Source organism: Carassius gibelio, chromosome A6 (genome assembly GCF_023724105.1).
Source record: "Carassius gibelio isolate Cgi1373 ecotype wild population from Czech Republic chromosome A6, carGib1.2-hapl.c, whole genome shotgun sequence".
NCBI lineage: Eukaryota > Metazoa > Chordata > Actinopteri > Cypriniformes > Cyprinidae > Carassius > Carassius gibelio.
This window is the reverse complement of record NC_068376.1, coordinates 6,650,739-6,672,908: the sequence shown is the minus strand read 5'-3', so window position 1 is coordinate 6,672,908 and position 22,170 is coordinate 6,650,739. Positions and strand designations below refer to the sequence as shown.

Sequence of the window (22,170 nt, the reverse complement as noted above, 5' to 3'; positions counted from 1 at the left end):
CCTAATCTATTAATCGGCCCAATGCAGGGTTCTGGATTACATGTCGGTCAGAAGTAGTGCCTCAGTGGGCGGTTCTTGTCGGGAGTGAATGACAACGTAAGTAGACTCTACTGGATGTGTAGATAACAAATCCTTGGGTTTTAATATAAATTATTTTAATGCGCATGAAAACTCAGTGATGATGCATAAATTACAGGGCAAAGTAGTAAAGCCAATCGGGGGTTAACTGAAAACTTTCGGGGCTTAGTCCACTGGCAGCGTCACCCCTGCAAATAACCAAAAGAAAATGCAGCATTCACGCCATATCGTTATCACCGTAATTTCGAGATGACAACACGTGACGTTCTACAACCTGCAGATGATGGTACAGCGGTCACCTGGTACAAGCCATAGCTCTAGATCAGTGATTAGCTCAGTAACCTCCCGGTTCACAAGTTGTAATTACGAGTTCTAAAATGACGTGAACGCATTTTACAAGCTGAAATTTAGTAATTACGGGAATTCCGATATAGCGTGAATGCACCTTTATTTAACAAGAAGCCCAAGTTCTGATTGGTCGAGAGGAAGCGAACCACATTCTCGGAATGGCTAGAACTCGATACTGCGAGTCTCTGGCCATCCGAAGCATAGATATGTATAGATAGATTCCCCATTCGACAGCTCCTAGCACGTAGAGGTCTTCGATGTAAAGCGGTCAAATGAGGTATCTAGGTATAAACGTCTAGGATCCGAGGCATTCGTTAGGTGTCAGTCGACAGATGGCGCTGTGGAGACACGTGAGTTGTTTGAGTCAGCGGTGCTGTCCTAAAAGTAGTGTGTGTGTGTCTGCGTGTGTTTTTAAGTGTACTTAATATCTAACATCTTTTGCTAAATTTGTTGTACGCTATTTTGAATTCATTTTCTGACCATACCTTCTCATGCTTGGGCATAGCTATCGTTTTAGATCGTGAATCTCAATATTCTACCCTCAGTCTTAATTGACAGTAGTTGATATTCGTTGGGTCGGGGGGCGCGTTGAATCCAATGTAAACAAACCCCGGTTAGCGGTTGATGATTAGGGTTTTTCTTCCGAAAAACTCGCCTGGGATCGCTGCAGCAGCTTTCACCAACTTGTAAAGTGCGTTGGAGTCAGCGGGAGATGATTTGGCCGTGTATTCAGGCCTTGGACTAAAGTTGATGTCGTTTAATTGAGTCTGTCAGAGTGTCAGATTCGTCTCGAGGCCTCATATCTGTGGATGAGGAAGTGAACGGACCAAGCTCACCCAGGTGATCAAATGCTTTTTGTTTTATTTGTTTTATTAGGAGACTGAATGATAAAGAAATTTTAGTTACCTAAGCCCATCAAAATCACTCAGTTAGCTGTTTAAAGTCGTTAGCATCTTGGCTCAATGCTAATTTTGGCCTAGAGAGCTAAGCGGCTAAATGTGTTTATAAATATGATTACGGGCCGTAGTTATATTCAGTATTGTGTCTTGGTGCAGACGAGACTAAATTGAATACTAAATGGCATTGTGAACTCAGTAGAATATCAGTATGTAATCACATTTGGGTAACTTTGACCTGCCATAGTTTTGACAGGTGCTCGCGAGCTAACCACTTAAACATAGCTTGTTTATTAGCTTTGTCTGCCGTTAAAGGTTATCTATACATTAACTGAAATATTATTTTACTGTTCATCATATTATGTTTAATTTTGTAAGTTGTTACTATATTTTACTCAAACTGTCATACATGGTTATGAATGAGGTAACATTAGAAACATAGACTGTATTAAAAACAGGTAGAACCCTATCTTAGGACTTATGACTTATCTGATAAGCAAGCTATTTATCTGTAATTTGACATTTTCTTGTTCTTTAGATATTTTAATCAAATAGTTGTGTGTGTATATCAGTCAAACTAGCTGCTGCTGTCGTCTAGCGTCATTCATGATTTTGACCGATTTTGCCAGCTGAAGTAGTATTTGGGTCTTTTAAAGGAACAGTTCACCCAAAAATGTTTCTCACTTTTTGCTGTTCTGTAGTAACCGAGAACAATTTAGTGGCAGTGATTTCACTGTAGTCTTTATAGATTTTGAATGATTTATTGTCACTTCACGCGAATATTTCACGTTAATCTTATTAATGAATAACGCAATTATTTATTTAATAAATATGTTGTTTTCTTGTGTAGGAGAAAGGATCCCATTTCATGGGAGAATCCTCTTTCCTTTACTCCTGGGTGAACCAGTGATCTGTGAAAATGGGTATGTGCTCAGTTTTTTTTTTTTTGCCAAATTGTCAAAATACTGAAATCATTTTCATCTATTAGAAGTACAAAGGATGCAATCTTTGTTTATATTGAGAATCCATAATTATAATGAACATTTGTTTTAAAAATACCTTGTAGATGAGCAGGAGGCCCTGAATTCCATCATGGAAGACTTGGCGGTGCTGCATCGATCCAGTCGACCATCTGGTCTGTCTGACCTGGGCAAACCCAAGGCCTCCTCTCCCAAGAACCAGGTCTGCTTGGACTCTTTTGTCATTCGCATCGGCACCAGCTACTTTTTTTTTTTTTTAAAGAAAAAAACTGTTCTCTCAATTTAGAATAAAACGCATTATGACAAATGGGTATTATAAGTTCAGAGTCACAGAAAACGGCTTACTATGTTGAAAAATAAGGTGGACACTGTAAATGTGACCACAGTTAAATAAGTCTGATTACATCATTTAGCTGTACACAGGCCTTCATACTAGAGGACTATGTAGTTAAAATGTCTTGATATTTTTCAGCTTGTTTAAAATTATGCAACATTTTATTTCAATATTTCTGTTTTAATTTTTAGTCTGAAGAGCCTTTCATTTAAACTAAAGAGCTTGTGTTGAACAGCCTAAGTAGACCCAATATGTGAAATGCAAGATGTGAAATACTGTAACAGTCTTGTGAATGTAACCTACATTTTCTTTTAGCCATTATGTATTTATAAAAATTTTAACTCATTACTGGAAATGATCAACTTTAAAGGACAGTCCACCCAAAAATTACCCATTTTTTCAAGACATCCTAGGTGTGTATGTATATATATACATTGTATATGACAAATACAGTTGTCCAGGCTCCTCCCAGCTTTATAATGACAGTAAATAGTGCCATATTCTTACACAAATGCATCAGTTCTGCTCAGAAGGCCTTTATTCAGCCGTGTGGAGCACTTTTTATGATGGATTCATGCACTTTATTTTGCTTCAAAATCTTGACCACTATTCACTGCCCTTATTAAGCTGGGAAGAGCCAGGATATTTTTAATATAACTCCATTATATTATTCTGAAATAAGAAAGTCATATACACCCAGGAAGGCTTGGGGGTGAGTAAATCATGGGATAGTTTTAATTTTTGGGTGAACTACCCCTTTAATGCCCCCCACCCCACCTCCAAAATTTTCAAAAAGAGGTGCTCTGTATTAACAGAGCTGTGAGACAAGGATGGATGAATATAATATATCAACACAGTCACAGCCAAATTAAGAAGTGTACTAAAATCATTGTGATATTCAAATTGTTGCTTATTTTCTAGTTCACACAAATATAATTGTGAATATAAATTTATATTGAATATTTTCTGTGTGGCCCAGTGCTATCTCATACTGTTGTGAATAAGAAATGGTGTGCATTGATAGATGGGTGAAACTGTGCTTTCTTGTCCACAGAATGATGTAAGGGTGAAGTTTGAGTACAGAGGAGAGAAGAGGTAGTGACCACAATTCCTGCTTCTGCTCTACATCACTTCCTATTTTTAGCACTTCCCTCTAGAGGTTTCTCTTAATTAAACCTGTCCGACAGAGCCCTGTAAACGCTGTGTGATGGATGTCGTGTCAGCTGCTCCGAACCTGGAATATTATTCCCAGTCCTTTAGGATCACTTTACATAAAATATTTTGTTCTAAGCCAAATTAACTAAAGGGCTCCTTATTTAGTAAGCGTTAGTTAATTAGTGATGTAGTTTTGGGGAAGTCATGTGTTTGTGTGCATCTGGGTGTGTATGCAAAGACTTAAGAACCAAAAACCTTTTATTATTATTTATTCATTATGAACTAGAAAAGCAACACATGATTTTTAAATGTACAATTCTCAGGTTAAATTCTCATAGTGGTTAAAAATGCCTTTATTGTTGCCAAAATATAACTTTTTAAATGATTAAGCCCACCCCAGGTGACAAAAAGTAACACAATATTAATGTAATGCATTACTTGCCATGAAAAGTAACTAAGTAATGCAATTAGTTACTTTTTTTTATGGAGTAGTGCAATATCATAATGCATAACTTTTAAAAGTAGCTTTCCCCAACACTTGCACTCACGATAGCTTTAATACAAACCTAATTATGTAATTATTAGAGAATGTATTTGGAGGAACCATTTGCTTGTTTCTGTCAAAGCAGCAGATGATGGTGTGGTTTATGATTTATTGTGTGTCACTTAAGGATCCTGCAGTTCCCTCGACCCGTCAGTCTGGAAGATCTGAGCACCAAAGCTAAAGTAGCGTTTGGGCAGAGCATGGACCTGCATTACACCAATAATGAGGTAAAGAGTGCTACAGCTTTATCATATTTATGATATATTTATTTGAATGTTTTTATATATGCCTCTTTTCCTTTTCTCTGCCCTGTAGCTTGTGATTCCGTTGAGTACTCAGGATGATCTGGATAAAGCTGTGGAGCTGCTGGATCGCTCGGTGCATATGAAGAGCCTAAAAATCCTGCTGGTGCTCCCCTCCTGTACTCAAGTCAGTGGGCATTATAAACCCCGTTCAGAGAAAAAGTGCTAGTCTGAGACCTGTGACCTAATCTAAAAGCTAAATGTTTCAAATGTTCTTGTGCTTTCAGAACTCTGTCTCCAGTAAAGACCTGTTGCCAGCTCGTGAGAACCTGGACAACACAGACTTTAGTGTTGCAGATAAAAAGAACATGCTGGCACTCATTGGTGGGTTGCATTCAGTTTTTTTTTAATTGCCTCCTTGACATAAATCAACATTAAATTAAAATTAATGCCCATTCTTTGAAAGAAAAACATATCTTCATAGTGTTTTAGTAAAATATAGTGACTTACTCTTATCTGAAATGACATTCCATTTTTCTCCTCCTGATTAGACAAATCACTTTTACTTTTCAATCCCACATCTTGATCTACCTGACTCTATTCTATTCAGATTCTAAAGTGCGTGATGTGTTTTTTTTTTCTCTTGCTGCTTCTCCAGGATCTCAGTCAACCGATCGTAGCTCTCCTCCTCCAGGATATATTCCTGATGCTCTGCAGCAGGTGGCCAGAAACGGCTCTTTCACAAGCATCAACAGTGAGGGCGAATTCATACCAGAGAGCATGGACCAGGTATGAAGTCTAACACATCTGGTTGAGCTGATGTGGGTGTACTGATCTGTAGCATTGTGTCCTGATTGCTCATTTATCTGTTCCTGTCTCTATCTCTATAGATGCTGGATCCTTTGTCTATGAGCAGTCCTGAGAATTCAGCTTCAGGCAGCTGTCCTTCATTGGACAGTCCACTTGACAGGTTAACTTCTAACTGACGCACACATGCAGCCACAATCAAACTATTATAGAAGACAGACTGAATTTATATTCACAGAATTCCTTTAGCATGTCAGTAAAGGTATTACGCAGCCTAGCAGTTAAGAATCAACATTAATAATAAGAATGAGTGTTTCTTAAGCAACGAATCAGCATTTTAGAATGATTTCTAGGGATCATGTGATACTGAAGACTGAAAATTGAGCTTTGCATCACAGGAATAAATTACATATTATTGAAATTTGAAATTGCAATAATATTTAACCAAATTAGTTGTATTAAATATTAAATTATATAAAATAATTTCTGCCTTTTTTTTTTTTCAAATGAATTCTGCCTTGGTGAGCATGAGAGACTTCTTTAAGATCTGACTGACTCCAAAATTTTAAAGCGTAATGTACAGCTCATGCTTGTAGTTAAATTGTAATAGTGTTTTTTTTTTTTTTTTCTCATCTCTTACAGTGATGCCTATCCCAAATCCCGTATGCCTCGAGCCCTGAGCTACCCTGATAACCATCAAGAGTTCCCTGGTAAGCTGTTGCTGATCTTTCTTTCAGCTTTGATGGCACATGAATACATTAGTTTGCATTTCGAAGTCTTATCTTAATTATTTCTGCTATGTTTCACAGAGTATGATATACCAGTGTTTGAAAAAACAGGGAAGGGAGGAACCTATCCTAGGCGATATCCCATCTCGTTTGGTCTGCACGACTACAGCGATGGTGAGGTTATGTTGGACCGTGGCCATTTTTCCAAAAAGCAAAATCACTCTGTTCCTAAATTGGATCATCTTTCTCCACTCAGGACGAAAGACCTTTCCGAGGGCGCGGCGGACACAAGCTCATGATTTTCGTTCTCCGGTAAGTTTCAGCCCAACTGAGCAGAGGAGCCCCAGCACTAGCAGTGGAAGCAGCATCTTCACTCCTGAGCTAGAGGAACTGGGTCGCAGACGCCGCGGCAGCGACATAGAGCCCACCTCCAACCCCACTCTCTCAGTCATGGACACCAGCCCTCCAAGCCGCTGTGAGTGGATTTAGGCTTAGAGGAGAATTCTGTTGTTTTTTTAATCTGGGATAATAAGAAATGTTAATTGAGCACCATATCAGCATATAAGGCTGATTTCTGAAGAATCATGTGACATTGAAGACCGGAAGTCTACTGAAAATTCAGCTTTGCCATCACAGGAATAAATTACATGTAAAAGCACATTAAAATATAAATATTATACTGTATTTTTCAGACTATGTCACACTCTTTTTTCATAGTTTGGCTGGTTCTGCGACTTATAGTCAGGTGCGACTTATTTATAAAAATTAATTTGACATGAACCAAGAGAAACGAAACCAAGAGAAAACATTACCGTCTACAGCCGCGAGAGGGTAGACAGTAATGTTTTTTCTTGGTTCTAAATAAATGCGACTTATAGTCCAGTGTGACTTACGTGTTTTTTTCCTCATCATGGCTATTTTTGGACTGATGCGACTTATACTCAGGTGCGACTTATAGTCCGAAAAATATGGTAAATAGAAATCTAGCAAAAAAATTAATTTAAATGAATTGGTCAAAAACCAGAGGGGAAACTGCTGTTAATCTCAGTCAAATCATCTCTTTTCTTTGTGTATAGCCCCTCGGGCTCCTACAAACTGGCGTCTAGGGAAGCTTTTGGGGCAAGGAGCATTTGGGCGAGTGTTTCTATGCTACGATGCAGACACTGGAAGAGAACTGGCTGTTAAACAGGTGCAGTTTGATCCAGATAGCCCAGAAACCAGCAAGGTGAACGTTGTTTTTCAGGCTTTGTAAAGTTAATGTGGTGTCTGTGTGAACCTTTGCACTTATTGTGGTTTGGATGTGTGTTCAGGAGGTGAGTGCTCTGGAGTGTGAGATTCAACTGCTGAAAAATCTTTTCCATGAGCGCATTGTACAGTACTACGGCTGCTTGCGGGACACGCATGAAAGAACTCTTTCTATCTTTATGGAGTACATGCCTGGGGTAAGTATGTGCTAATTCACTTGAACACATGTTCTTGTATGCTAACTTTGTTTTCTAAAGGATTTGCAGCGTTGGAGAGCTGTGCAATTAATCGAAATAAGAGTTTTGATTTTGGCCTCCAACGATTATGAAAATAGAATTGGAGTAAAGCAATTATCACGCCCCGTTCCATTCCCTTTCCAGTGGTGCGCTTGCATCCTCAGTAGAAGCCTGATTTCACGTGCAAATCAGTATAATAATGTAACGTGACTTTTGCAAAATGGGACGTGCTTGATTTATTGAAGTTGAATAGATTTATTCATGTTTTTAAAAGCACAAAAGAGAAGTTGCACTGTTCCTCAGGAGGATTTCTGTGCATGTGCTCAGAGACAGAACAGAACTAGGACATGTACAGTCAACCTTTAGCTTAAGTTGCTTGGCTAAACGGTCAAATATACGCAAAAATGCGGCACTTGGTGATTATTCACGAAAACTCTTGTTGGTTATGTAATAAGCGAATGTAAACTATTGAAAATGAAAATACGTGTAAAAGTGTGTTTTTGTGTGTGTGTACATATGTGTGTGTGTATGTATGTATATATACACACACACACACACACACATATATATATATAAATATAAATATATATATATTAGGGGTGTAACGGTTCACAAAATTCACGGTTCGGTTCGATACGATACACTGATGTCACGGTTCGGTTCGGTTCGGTTCGATACGTTTTAGATACAGCAAAATGTAAAAACATCTCAACTTTTCAGAATGCCGCAAGCGCACCGCGGGTCATGTGACAAGAACTAACCAATCAGCTTCATCCTTTCCCGTAACAACGTTGAGAGCTCAGCCAAGATGAAGGATCAGCTGATCATAGTTGTATATGGATTGCAATTTTGAAATAAATTTAGTAGCAGAGCTACTGCAAGCGATTTTTAGAGCTGCAAATCCATTTATCCTTCGCTGAAATTTCCGCGTCTCATGGAGAGAGCACGTCATTGTTGCTTAGCAAAGACAGACGCCTCATGAGCGCTTCTGCCCAAGCGCTTTGGAAAGGAGGAGAAAGACGCGCTTAACGTTTTCCATGCGTTTTTAGGCACGATATGTGAACGGCCCCTAAGGCGCTCGCTCACTCAGCACGCGCTGAAGGCTCGTTGCAAAATGTCGAATGCCTTTAACAGACCAGAAATATAAGATCCTAAAATAACCAACAGGTCTGGTGTTTGGGTTGGATTCCCTGTAAGCTATAGTGTCTAAATGCTGCAGGGATAGTTTGCTGCGTGCATGTTTCTCCTTTTTTTCGTCTTTTCCCAGATAGTACTGACGCATATATCCCAGATATTCCCGCTGGTGTTTTTTTTTTTTTTTTTTTTTTTTCCCGCTGGTGTACCCTGTCATGTTGCAGATGCGACATACCGTTGTTTTTTTATCCACCACTCTCTTGCCATCACCATTATAGCTTAAAGGGAATCCAAAGTGCACCCAAACACCAGACCTGTTGGTTATTGGAGGATCTTCTCATTTCTAGTCTGTTAAACGCATTGGCTATTTTGCAACGAGCCTTCAGCGCGTACTGAGTGAGCGAGCGCCTGCTGAGTAGTACCCTAACATAAACATATAAGATGGTGTTTTTTTCTTCTTCGGGAGTGTCAGGGGCGTTGCCTGTTACGTTGTTTGGGTTATTGGGCTACCTTGTTGAACGCATATCATTATATTTCTCTCTCTCTCTTTTTTTTTTTTTTAAAATATAATTAATTACTCCAACGAACCGTTCGGTATACATAATGCGTACCGCGTACCGAACCGAAAGCGTTGTACCGAACGGTTCAATACGAATACGCGTATCGTTACACCCCTAATATATATATATTTGGTCATAATCGTGATTTATGACTTTTGCCATAATCAAGCAGCCCTAGTATCCTAAAATAATCAGTAGTATTTTTACAAATTAAAATGTTACACAAATATCTGAATGTGTATGTTTAAGTAGATTGTTGTGGTAATTATTTTGATGATCTCAGAAACCGTAAATAAACACAACAGTTCTTAGTTCTTTTCAAATCAGACATGACTGATTGCGATTCAGTAATAGAGACATTAATTTTGATTTATCCTTGTAAATATTTTATTTATTTTTTTGAGAGAGAAACTAGTTGCAGTCATGTCTTGTCTTCCTTTTGAAATGAAAATGTTCTGTTCCATAGGGTTCCATTAAAGACCAGCTGAAGTCTTACGGTGCTCTGACGGAGAATGTCACGCGTAAATATACACGGCAGATACTAGAAGGCGTGTGCTACCTTCACAGTAACATGATTGTCCACAGAGATATCAAAGGTGAACCAACTGCATGTGATGTTGTCAGTTATTATGAACTCAATAGTTTTTTTTATATGTATTTATGTATACACGGTTTAGATGCAATACATGTAGCACTCAAACTTCTTTTATAACTGTCCTTTAAATGTCTCTAACTTCTAATCTGCATTTACATGTCCTGTTCTTTCATCCATATAGGTGCCAATATCCTTCGGGACTCTGCAGGTAATGTGAAGCTGGGTGACTTTGGAGCGAGTCGGCGGCTCCAGACCATCTGCTTGTCCGGAACAGGCATCAAGTCAGTGACAGGTACACCTTACTGGATGAGCCCAGAGGTCATCAGCGGAGAGGGCTACGGCAGGAAAGCTGATATCTGGTAAGCCAGTCTGCATGAAATAAAACTACTTATCCATGCATGTTTCATTTTTTACAATTTGTTTTTACCTACTAATTTTTAATTGAAATGACTTAATTCGATGGCGAAAGGACATACTTCTCTCAGGTGACACATACTGAACTGCTATTTCCATTTCGGTATGAATTAAAGCCTTTTAAGCTGAAATTGTGATACTTGTGGGCCTCGACAATAAGGAGATCTGATGGCCCAGGTTCAGCATAAAAAAAGACTGTCCTGTTTCTATCACATTGAAAGAACACTATTAGCAAAGATCTGTATATGTTTTTGTATATCTCACATTAAGAATGATGGTAATACCACTCTGATTCCAGGAGCATCGGCTGTACTGTTGTGGAGATGCTGACTCAGCGGCCGCCCTGGGCGGAGTACGAAGCAATGGCAGCCATTTTTAAAATCGCCACACAGCCCACTAACCCCACTCTGCCGCCTCACGTGTCGGACCACTGTCACGATTTCCTTAAAAGGGTTTTTGTGGAGACAAAACAGCGTCCCGCTGCTGAGGACCTATTACGGCACACTTTTGTCCACTAGCCACTCCCCCTTCCATCTCTGACCACTCAGAGACTTCCATAAGTGTCTGTAGGACCACTCCCTTTTGAGACTCCTCCCAGCAGGCCTACAAGCCCCTACCTGGACTGGAGTGCATAGCAAAGAGGGCAGTGGCCTAATCTCACTCCTCTGCTGGGGCAGGAGGGTAATTTGGAGCAGCTTGATTCCGTATAAAAACATTGCACCTTAATTTCACTCGGGTAAGTACCCCTAAAGACTAACGGAAATCGGTACCCCCCCAAAAAACTAGAGGAAATTGTCTTTTAAGGGGTTTCTTTTATTAATTTTTTAATGCTTTGATCTGGGATATCTGATTGGGTTCTGGATGCACTGGGTTAATGCAGAAAGATCTTGGAATGTCATCCCCAGAGCAAGGCAGGTACACCAATACGCTGCTAAAGGATAAAAGGAAACAGAATAGATGACAGGATGCAAAGGACTCTCCAGCCCGGCTGTCATGGCTTCGAAAAGTTCTCATTTTCTTGCACAGTCCTCTTAGAACACACACACACACGTACGTGAACTCTGATCAAAAATCTTACTGTAGATACACTCACTATGCTGTACAAACAGTTATGTATGCTGAACTCTCTCACCTTCTGATTGCAACCACACACTGGAGTGTATTCGCTCTGTCTAGCTCTAGAATTGGTCAGGATCTTGTACCCGTTTCTGCTTAGTTTCTGTTTTTACTGTGTGCCTTTTTTACAACTTCCCCTTCCTCTTTTTATTGTATTCTGCTTTAAGAGTCCAGTCATTTTTCTAGAATTTTATAAGTTTAATGCACAGCTACTCACAAGTCGTTCTAACTTTGGTCTGTACTGGAATTATTTAGGACAGTTTGGCTCTTCGTACTGTTTCTAGGTCAGCATGAGCAGCCTCTGCCTTTTCCCCCTTTGCTGGTTCACCTGTGCATTCTCTTAACACAGTGCCGTACACTTCAATCTGATCAGGTAGGCAGGTTGAATACACCTTCACCAAAGCAAGAAGAAAAACACAGACCACACAGCCAGGGTTTAGTACATGGACATTTTACATTTTACATTGATCTGATTCCTTGCTCTCCGTATGAAAGTTGACACTGTAAGTGCACTTCTAGTCAAGACTACACAACCTGGATCCTCTCTGCTGATATTTTCCATACCAGACGTCTGATGTTCCAGTTGTTCTCATCAGATGTTCTCAATCTAATGTACATCCCTAGGTTTCAGAATATGTGGAATTTCACAAATTGTAACAATACTCAGCACTTGATAGTACTTAACGGTTTGCCTATAAATGAACCTCGCTATCCCACGATGCCTTGGGACAGGACATTTCACCCGTTCACACTCTGTCAGCACTTGGTTACACACTCCCTGCTAGTGAGCACTCCTGAATAATTGCTGTTCAATTCTCATTCAGAGATATTTCCTCCACGTTGTTCTGCGGTGCCTGTTTTCAGATGGCGTGCTTGCGTACCTTTTGGGGTTACCCTTTCTCCTCCCTTATTCCAGTGGGTTTGTTTTCTTTTATTCTTTGTGTCACAATCTGCCATTCTTAATTAGAAAGCTATTTATTATTCCCTCTCATAGATATGAGAGTATAGTACTATTGTTTTTACATACGCATATTTTAATTTAATAATCATAGAATGTAAACACACTTCAAATTTAAGCAGTGATTTCATATTGCTTACTTGTAGTGACCTGAGAATAAGAATGAGCTTCATATTTAATGTCCGTTCACACGGGACACATTCTTATGTTCTGTTTGCGCAATCTGTAAATAATTGGTTTATTTAACACGTGGGTCAATAACATATATTAATTAAAATTATTTTACTAAGCAGACTTCAAATATTATTATTTTATTTTTTAAGAAGAACTTAAGTAAAATAAATATTTGTACAAAATTTCTTCACTGTTGTTTGCTAAATCAAAGCTGTGCTAAAGCAACATGCTGAAATATGGAAGAAAAAAACACTTAAATCAGGAAATTATTTTATATACATACTCTTAAAATATTTATGACCATCTATTTTTATGACCGGCTAATTTAGTGTTCAAAAAACTTGATGTAAATGAGTAAAAATGTCATTTAAAAATAATACATTTAATAAAATCTTTTTTTTACTTGAAAATTTAGATTTTTTTAAATTAAATATATATAGTTAATATATATAATATAATGATTAAAATATACACTACTCATGTACTCAAGGAATGTTATTGGTTACACCTTTTTTTTCTTTAAAGAAATGAAACTAACTCATGAAACCAACATGAATGCATTTTGAAGAATCATGAATGCTATTATTTGCCATTGACCCATGTGCTCGCCTCTCATTGTTCGATTAAAACAACGAACACATCTATAACCATTCTTTTCAAATGTGATCTTTCTAGCGTTTCAGTGTAAGAACACGTCCTGTGTGAACGCTGTATCTGTAGATTGTGACAATGTGAAAGAACCAGCTTTTTGCTGTAAGTAAGGGTAACTATAGCAATGAGTCTGCATGTGGTACTCGTTTTTCACACTCCAGGCAAACGTTTCCAGTTTTCTGTTAGTGACAAAGTAAGTCTACCTCCACTGTGTAGTTACTTGGGAATGATTTCATGCGGCTGTTCCGGATCATGATATCTGTGAGTGGAGGACATGGAAGACCCGCTCACACAATAGATCTACTTTATTAGTAGTTCTCTATCCGAGGCCCTTCAGTCATTTAAACACAGGCAGGCAAACTTTGCTTGCTCTTGCACCTTGCAGCTTTTTTTATGTGTTTTTAAGATGCCATGTGATTTGGTCCAGCTGTTGCCAAACTGGGTTTCTGTGGCAGTATTTGAAGGAATTTCTCCGCACCCAGTATAACGAGCTAACTTTCCTGGTCTGTAGAGGTTTAAAGTGCCAGTTCGTAGAACTAAAGCCACATTAATTTAATTTTAAGCATTACTCGTTCAGATGGTGTACAGACATACTACACAAAAAGTAGGCAGTGTATGTTTGTAATGTATGTACTGTTCAAATGTTCTTTTGATGCTGAAATGTTTGCACATTTTGAGACCATGATTTTTACACTGATTTTAATACGTTTGCCAGTGTTCGTCGGTCATTCTGTAGCGACGTGTGAGCTTGTGTGAATGCTTGTTTTCTGTTCATGCGGATATGAGATCAAACGCTTGCCCTGGTTACCAGCTTTGTTGGTTCGGTTGGTCACATGGTCACTCACTGACGTAAAGTCTTCTTATGTTTGAGGTAAACATTGCCTCTGTTATGCTGCAACTTGTTCCTCAAACAAACACACTTGCGAAATTAACAGACGAACGATGTTGGTTTTTGTAAGTTCAGAATTAGAAAATAAGGAGCTGAACGTCTAAATGCTGACTGGTGCCAAAGAAACTGACTTGGACCAACATGACTGGTATCCTGGCCTGGTTTGTTGTAAAGCAAATTGAGAATCTTCCTACTGGAATATAATGCCAGATTTTAGTTTTCACCACTAGGTGGCATCATTCAACTATTTGCGTGTAGATACATTTTACTTTGAAATCTCTCTCTGGTTTCCCAATAGAGTCCCATAGCTGCAGAATGCATTGTTTATTTCCGAAAGTAATTACAGGAAGTTCTCCCTTAATTCAGACGGGCTGGATTCAGCGAAACCCGCCACTGCTGCCACTCCAGGGTCATGAATGCACTTTGTATTTGTTTGTGTGAGTGTGTTATTGTCTGAGTGTGTTTGTCTGTTTCATTGAGACGTCTTTTCTGTGTTCTGGTTGAGTGAGATTATTAGCAGCGCACTTAATGCCTTGTGCCCTGTACAACTGATGACAGAAAAGTAAAAACCGAGACGAAAACAAAAGAAGATTAGAACTCTGAAATGAAAAGTATGGTTTTTGTTTTTAGACAGTATCTGGTACAGAACTTATATCTATATCTGTTTGTCCTCTTTGTCTATGTATGAGAAAAGCCATGTTTGTAATTCAATTTGGTTTGTGACCAATAAGCCTGTTTATATCAAATCTGTATATCAGTGGTACGCATATTTTTTTTTAAATATATATCTATATATTTTTATTTCTCTCTTTTTTTTTTTTTTTACTCAAAATTTTAAGCATGATTGGTATCATAAAGGCCCACCAGGTCTCTGTGGTCTGCTGATGGCAGGACTGATCAGCCTTTTTTGCAGGATGACATCATGAGATTGTCTATGACAGCTGGCACTTTGTAAAGTGTTGCTAATGATGATGAAAATAAATAATAAAAGATATTTATTTCACATTTCATGATGTTATATTGATTGATTGATTTCAAGATTATGCTGCAGTACATTTATCAGCAATTACTAATTTGCAAGAAAAGCCTAAAATGATCAGGGAAAAGCCTAGAAAAAGTCTTGGAAATGTAGTACATCTTATAGTCATGTATTTTTAGAGTTACAAATAGCTCTATATATATAATGTTGCCATAGCTTGCAAAAGTTTGTGGTCGATGAGGTTTTAAAACAAAAACTAAAACTTTTTGAAAGAAGTCTCTGATACACAGGGTTTTATTTATTTGATTTAAAAAATACAGTAAAAAATGTGATCTTGTAAAATATAATTACAACTTAAAATAACTTTTTTATTTGAATACATTTTAAAATGTAATTTATTCCTGCAAAGTTGTAACCATCATTACTCCAGCCTTTAGTGTCACGTGATCTTTCAGAAATCATTATAAAATACTAATTTAGTGCTTACACTTTTTGTTTATGGATATCAATGTTGAAAACAGTAGTGCTGTTTAATATTTTTGTAGGTTCTGTGATACAGGTTATTCAGGGTTAGTTTATGAATAGAGTTCAAAGGAATGACATTTGTTTGAAATGTAAATATTTTGAATCTTTTAACATTGATTCATGTGTGACAGTTTTACTCGCACTATTTTGTAGAATGCATTCATATTCATATCCATGGCATTCTATTTCCTTTTTTCCTAGTTTATTTTACTACAATTATGTTTTTATTTTAATTTTATGTATTTTAGGGTTCAAAGCTGTCAGGTTTCTCTCACTCGTTATAGGACAAAAAATTCAAGTGGAAATATATATACAGCAGCATATAGAAGGACCAGTACACACACACTCTCTCTCTCCCTCTCTCTCTCTCTCTCTCTCTCTATATATATATATATACATTCACCTAAAGGATTATTAGGAACTCCTGTTCAATTTCTCATTAATGCACTTATCTAATCAACCAATCACATGGCAGTTGCTTCAATGCATTTAGGGGTGTGGTCATGGTCAAGACAATCTCCTAAACTCCAAACTGAATGTCAGAATGGGAAAGAAAGGTGATTTAAGCAATTTTGAGCGTGGCATGGTTGTTGGTGCCAGAGGGGCCAGTCGGAGTATTTCACAATCTGCTCAGTTACTGGGATTTTCATCCAGTATGCGGCAGTCCTGTGAGCGAAAATGCCTTGTTGATGCTAGAGGTCGGAGGAGAATGGGCCGACTGATTCAAGCTGATAGAAGAGCAACTTTGACTGAAATAATCACTCGTTACAACCGAGGTATGAAGCCACAACACACACAGCCTTGAGGCTGATGGGCTACAACAGCAGAAGACCCCACCGGGTACCACTCATCTCCACTACAAATAGGAAAAAGAGGCTACAATTTGCATGAGCTCACCAAAATTGGACAGTTGAAGACTATAAAAATGTTGCCTGGTCTGATGAGTCTCGATTTCTGTTGAGACATTCAGATGGAGTCAGAATTTGGCGTAAACAGAATGAGAACATGGATCCATCATGCCTTGTTACCACTGTGCAGGCTGCTGGTGGTGGTGGTGGTGTAATAGTGTGGGGGATGTTTTCTTGGCACACTTAAGGCCCCTTAGTGCCAACTACGCATCGTTTAAATGCCACGGCCTACCTGAGCATTGTTTCTAACCATGTCCATCCCTTTATGACCACCATGTACCCATGGCTACTTCTATCCGGATAATGCACCATGTCACAGAGCTCGAATCATTTCAAATTGGTTTCTTTCACATGACAATGAGTTCTCTGTACTAAAATGGCCCCCATAGTCTCCAGGTCTCAACCCAATAGAGCATCTTTGGGATGTGGTGGAACGGGAGCTTCGTGCCCTGGATGTGCATCCCACAAATCTCCATCAAATGCAAGATTCTATCCTATCAATATGGGCCAACATTTCTAAAGAATGCTTTCAGCACCTTGTTGAATCAATGCCATGTAGAATTAAGGCACTTCTGAAGGCGAAAGGGGGTCAAACACAGTATTAGTATGGTGTTCCTAATAATCCTTTAGGTGAGTCTATATATATATATATATATATATATATATATATATATATATATTACAATGAACATCTTTTTAAGATCATAGGACTCAGAACTTAAATATATATACACAATGTGTATGTCACCTTTATATAATTCTTTTAACAATATACAGTACAGACCAAAAGTTTGGACACACCTTCTCATTCAAAGAGTTTTCTTTATTTTCATGACTATGAAAATTGAGATTCACACTGAAGGCATCAAAACTATGAATTAACACATGTGGAATTATATATGGAATTATATACATAACAAAAAAGTGTGAAACAACTGAAAATATGTCATATTGTAGGTTCTTCAAAGTAGCCACCTTTTGCTTTGATTCCTGCTTTGCACACTCTTGGCATTCTCTTGATGAGCTTCAAGAGGTAGTCACCTGAAATGGTCTTCCAACAGTCTTGAAGGAGTTCCCCGAGAGATGCTTAGCACTTGTTGGCCCTTTTGCCTTCTGTCTGCGGTCCAGCTCACCCCTAAACCATCTCGATTGGGTTCAGGTCTGGTGACTGTGCACCCCATCACTCTCCTTCTTGGTCAAATAGCCCTTGATGCCTTCAGTGTGGCTCTACAATTTTCATAGTCATGAAAATAAAGAAAACTCTTTGAATGAGAAGGTGTGTCCAAACTTTTGGTCTGTACTGTACATTGTAACAAAGCAACTGTGTGTGTGTGTTTATATATATATATATATATATATATATATATATATATATCAATTAAATTCGAATAACTACATTAAATCAACATTTGATGTTGGCATCCCTTACATTTAAAGCAGATTAAATTTGTACCTGGTATTGTATGGTGTATCCTGCTTTTGTGGAGAAAATCAACATAAAGTGAGCGGGGAGCTCCTATGATTAAGCGACTCGCGGTTTAGGCTCTGTTTGTGTGTATATTTTTTTATTTGTTGTGTTTGGTTTAAAATGTGCGTGCACTTGGTGTGCAGTCTTTCCTTAAATGATGTATGCCGTATTTTTATAATGTATACTGCTATTGTGGACTTATTTGTGCTCTCAACCTGGTTTGTTGTAAAGCAAATTGAGACGTGCTCTCACGTCTCATTTTCAAACACACATAAAATTCTTTCCTTAGGTTTGATCATTCTTTCTTTCCTGTTTACAGTGACTATTACTGTATTAATTTTCATTTCATTTTACTTTACACTTTTGAGAAAACGCAAACTCACTTAAACATTTTTTTATAGAGTGTATTGTTGCTCTCATATCCCATTTTCCAACATAAAGTTTCAGTTTTTGTAAGAATTATTGTGCAAAGGTACCATGCCTATTACCATATGAAACTGACTCTTGTTTCATAAATAGTATTGGTCAAAATTGCTAGGAAATACCCTTCTGACAACATACACTTGAGTTATTAGTGTCACATTTAAATAAGTTAAAATCTTCATTTTAACCTTAGGAACTGATTAATCACCTCTTTGAGCGGTCCTTATTTGTGTCCATGGTTTATAATTTTTAGTTAAATTTCTTATGTCTTCGCTTTTATAGCCCTGAGGTTGTTGCATTGGTTAATGGTGATTATGCCTGCAAAGCTATTATTTGTTTTGCTGTGTTTGTTGAATAAGTCTACTTAGCTAAGATTTCTTGTTTCTCCTTACCTGTAACTGATCGATTACAATTGAATTAAAATGATAAATCTCAATTAAAATCCAGATACAACAAGATTACACATGGTAAGATAGTTGACAACGCAAAGTAAAAATAAGTAAAATAGTATCAGTGCCGTTGTTTGAAAATTATCACACTTTTATTTTAATTTTACTTAACTGTATTTTATCGTATTCTATGTACTTTTATAAATATTATGCATTTTATATAAATACATGCTATTTATATTTTACCTTTTTTTATTTGCCTTTCTTGTTTCAGAAAACAACTTTGTGCATCTTAAGGAATAATATCACTTTGGGCACACTGTTGTATATCCCATCAGACTGCACAACAGTGCCTACTGTGGCAACAACACCTGGGAACATTTATTGACTGTCTTCTGCACACTGATGCATACACCTAAAATCATCTTCTTATATCAGGCTTTTGTTTAATAGCATACAAAATTTGTGCATTTGTATGTGTGAAATGTCATATAGGTCACATAATCCCTATCACATCTTATTTCTGTATTTCAGTCTTAATAAAACTCTTTAAATTACATTAGGATGTATTGCAGTCGATCAGTCAATAGCCTACTGTTATTTCAAGGTGTCACTGAGTATTGAAAGGTGCCTAATAAATTGTATTATTATTATCATTAAATTATTGTAGGAGTAAGCGGCAGCAGAGGCTGTGGAAGAATGGCACCAAGAAGTTCTGCAGAGGCAGGAGGACTATAATTAGTTACAAGCATTCTGTATAATAAAAACAGCAACAAATAAAAATAAAGGAAAGGAAACCTCAACAATTTTTCCCATCGAAACATGACCGTTTTCTACAATTTACACTGAAACAATAATAGACTACTATAAATAATAGCAATTTTAATCTCAATAGATAAGGTATGTTTCAAATTAGGGCATTTAACAGGAAGCAAGAGCTAAATAAGTTTAGCCAGGTCTTATTGTAAATGCCATCAATTAGAGCCTGACTTCTTTTGGTGCTCTTAATGACTTATTATTATGTGAATTAATACAGTAATAATAGTCAGGGTGACAGTGAACTGCAATCAATTGAAAGAACGAGCAAACCTATAAAGGAAAGATTTTTATGAGTGTTTGAACATAGAACATAGTGTAGAAGTGTTTATTCACTTAGACACTTGGGAATTGAGAATTTTCTCCAAAATTATACAGTAAAACATATTTGACTTTTTTTTTAAGCGATAATCTGGGTCACTCTGAATACTTATGAATTGAAAGAATGAGCTAAGCTATAAAGGAACCGTTACGAATGGCTCGAGCGGTTGGAGGCTCCGATTGACAGAGGGAACAGTTGGTCATGGTTAACAGGGCTTTTTATTACGGTGCACAGTGACAGTCACTCAATAGTGGTGGGAAGAAAACAAAACAACAACAAAAAAAACCGTAGATACAACAGAATATAAACTGCACCAAACATAAGGTCAAAGCAATCTATATCAATAAACACAACCTGACCTGTATGTGCAACTGCCCTACATGAGCAGCACTTCCCCAGAGACTCTCTCCTCGCCTCCTATCTCTGAACTATCCTGCTATCGTTCTGGAGCCATCTTATAGGCCCGACTCCTCCTACTCCAGAACATACCATATGAAAGGTAACACGTTTCACCTACATCATACGAATGCATACTGAAAATAACAAAAACCATCACAAAAATAATAAAATACAAATAAACATACATACAAGAAGTCATATACAAGTATACATAACATACATATTCAAAGGAAACAAATAACTTGAGAAACCTTCCTCCCTTACAGCTATGAGAATGGACTCTCCGGTGACATCACTCACAGGAACAAGATGGCGGACACAAAGACCTATAAATAGACTGGATGTCTAACTGAACAGGTTTGGCAAATGACTCTTGGAAATAACATGGACAAAAGAACTGTGGTAAGCATAATCTGCATCTCTCTTACACTGTATTCAATAAACTATGTGAATCAAATACTTGTAGTGGTGATTTATTTCTATATATGCGAAAAGACAATTCTATTATGCTATAATCATAGGCACTCATGTTATGGTTGCTAGTTCTCACATAACTCAGGTAAAACTACATACAGGACATCATACAGCCAATTTAAAACACACAGTGACATCGAATGTTACACAGGTCCATGCCTACATGAATCTATGTCGGCTAACCCACTACAATACATGACACCGGTGTATGTGTGTGTAGTCCATGCATAGTCGCAGGCTCACCCTGTGACAGGAACCCTTTTTATGAATTTTGGAAATGGAAAAAAGTGCACGTGCAACAATGAAGTTTGATGTTTTGGGTGATTTTGCGTTTAGTTTTTTTCAGAAACTATACAGTAAAATGCCTTGAAAATTAATACACTGATAGTCAGGGTCAGGGTCACTCTGAATACATATGATTTGAAAGAATCGGCTAACATATTAAGGAACGCTTCTTATGTGTGTAGGAAAATGGGACAGAAAGTGCAATTGCTAGGATGCATTTTGTTGCCAAAATATAGACAGTGTTTGAAATCACATAAGATTCAAACAAAGACCATTCAGGTTTGGAATAATGACTCTGTGGAAACTCTGAGGGGGTGTTTTGAAGCAACTCACCTGGGAGATGTTTTTCTGGAGCAGCCAGGGGAATTTGGATATACTTAATGACTTTGTTGGCTCATATATGTCTTTTTGTGCTGGTAATGTTATCCAGATGAGGTCAAACTTTATTCAAACAATAAGCCATGGGTCAGTAAAGAAATGAAACACTGTATCAATAAAAAAGGAGGCATTTATTGAAGGTGACAAAAGGTGTGTAAATGAACTGAGTAAGGAACTGAAGATTAAAACAAGGGTAGCTAAGCTCCGATATAAAGATAGAATGGAGGAGAGATTTACAAGAGGGAATACAAAAACTGCATGGCAGAATCTTAATATGATGATGGGAAAGCAGGTTTTAGCTTGATTGCAGTGTTCAGATCATATTTCCTTTGTGGATCAGTTGAACAATTTTTATGCAAGGTTCAATGTGGTCAGCTTTGTGAAGGTCTGGTACCTTTTTAATGATAGTAATGCTCCCACTCCTGTCAAGTGTGGATGAGCAAAGGGTCATTTCCATTCTTTCTAGGTTAAAGTAGGGAAAGTTCCAGGCCCAGATGGTCTTGGAAGCCGTATATTGAAGGAGTGTTTGGCTCAGTTAGGTGGAATAGTGACTCAGCTCTTCCAGTGGTCATTAAACACTGGACATGTTCCAAAAGCATGGGAAGAGACGATGATAATTCCTGTTCCTAAACAATCTAATGCTAAAGAGATGGAGAATTTCAGACCTTTGACACTTACCGCGGTTCTCTGTAAATACATGGAGAGGGTGGTAGTAGGGGA

At 37.8% G+C, this 22,170-nt stretch overlaps 1 protein-coding gene across 1 annotated transcript; it reads left to right on the top strand.

Annotated features, from left to right (window-relative positions):
- Positions 1 to 765: 765 nt before the first annotated feature.
- On the top strand, positions 766 to 15,092 carry LOC128016158 (mitogen-activated protein kinase kinase kinase 2). The gene is made up of 17 exons (XM_052600596.1): positions 766 to 1,266; positions 2,173 to 2,245; positions 2,389 to 2,504; positions 3,691 to 3,731; positions 4,463 to 4,562; positions 4,651 to 4,764; positions 4,865 to 4,961; positions 5,236 to 5,366; positions 5,468 to 5,547; positions 6,027 to 6,094; positions 6,194 to 6,286; positions 6,369 to 6,587; positions 7,189 to 7,337; positions 7,423 to 7,554; positions 9,754 to 9,883; positions 10,064 to 10,241; positions 10,595 to 15,092. The coding sequence occupies exons 2-17, from the start codon at positions 2,242 to 2,244 to the stop codon at positions 10,812 to 10,814; spliced, it is 1,872 nt and encodes a 623-aa protein (XP_052456556.1). The 5' UTR covers positions 766 to 1,266; positions 2,173 to 2,241; the 3' UTR covers positions 10,815 to 15,092.
- The last annotated feature ends 7,078 nt before the right edge of the window (positions 15,093 to 22,170 follow it).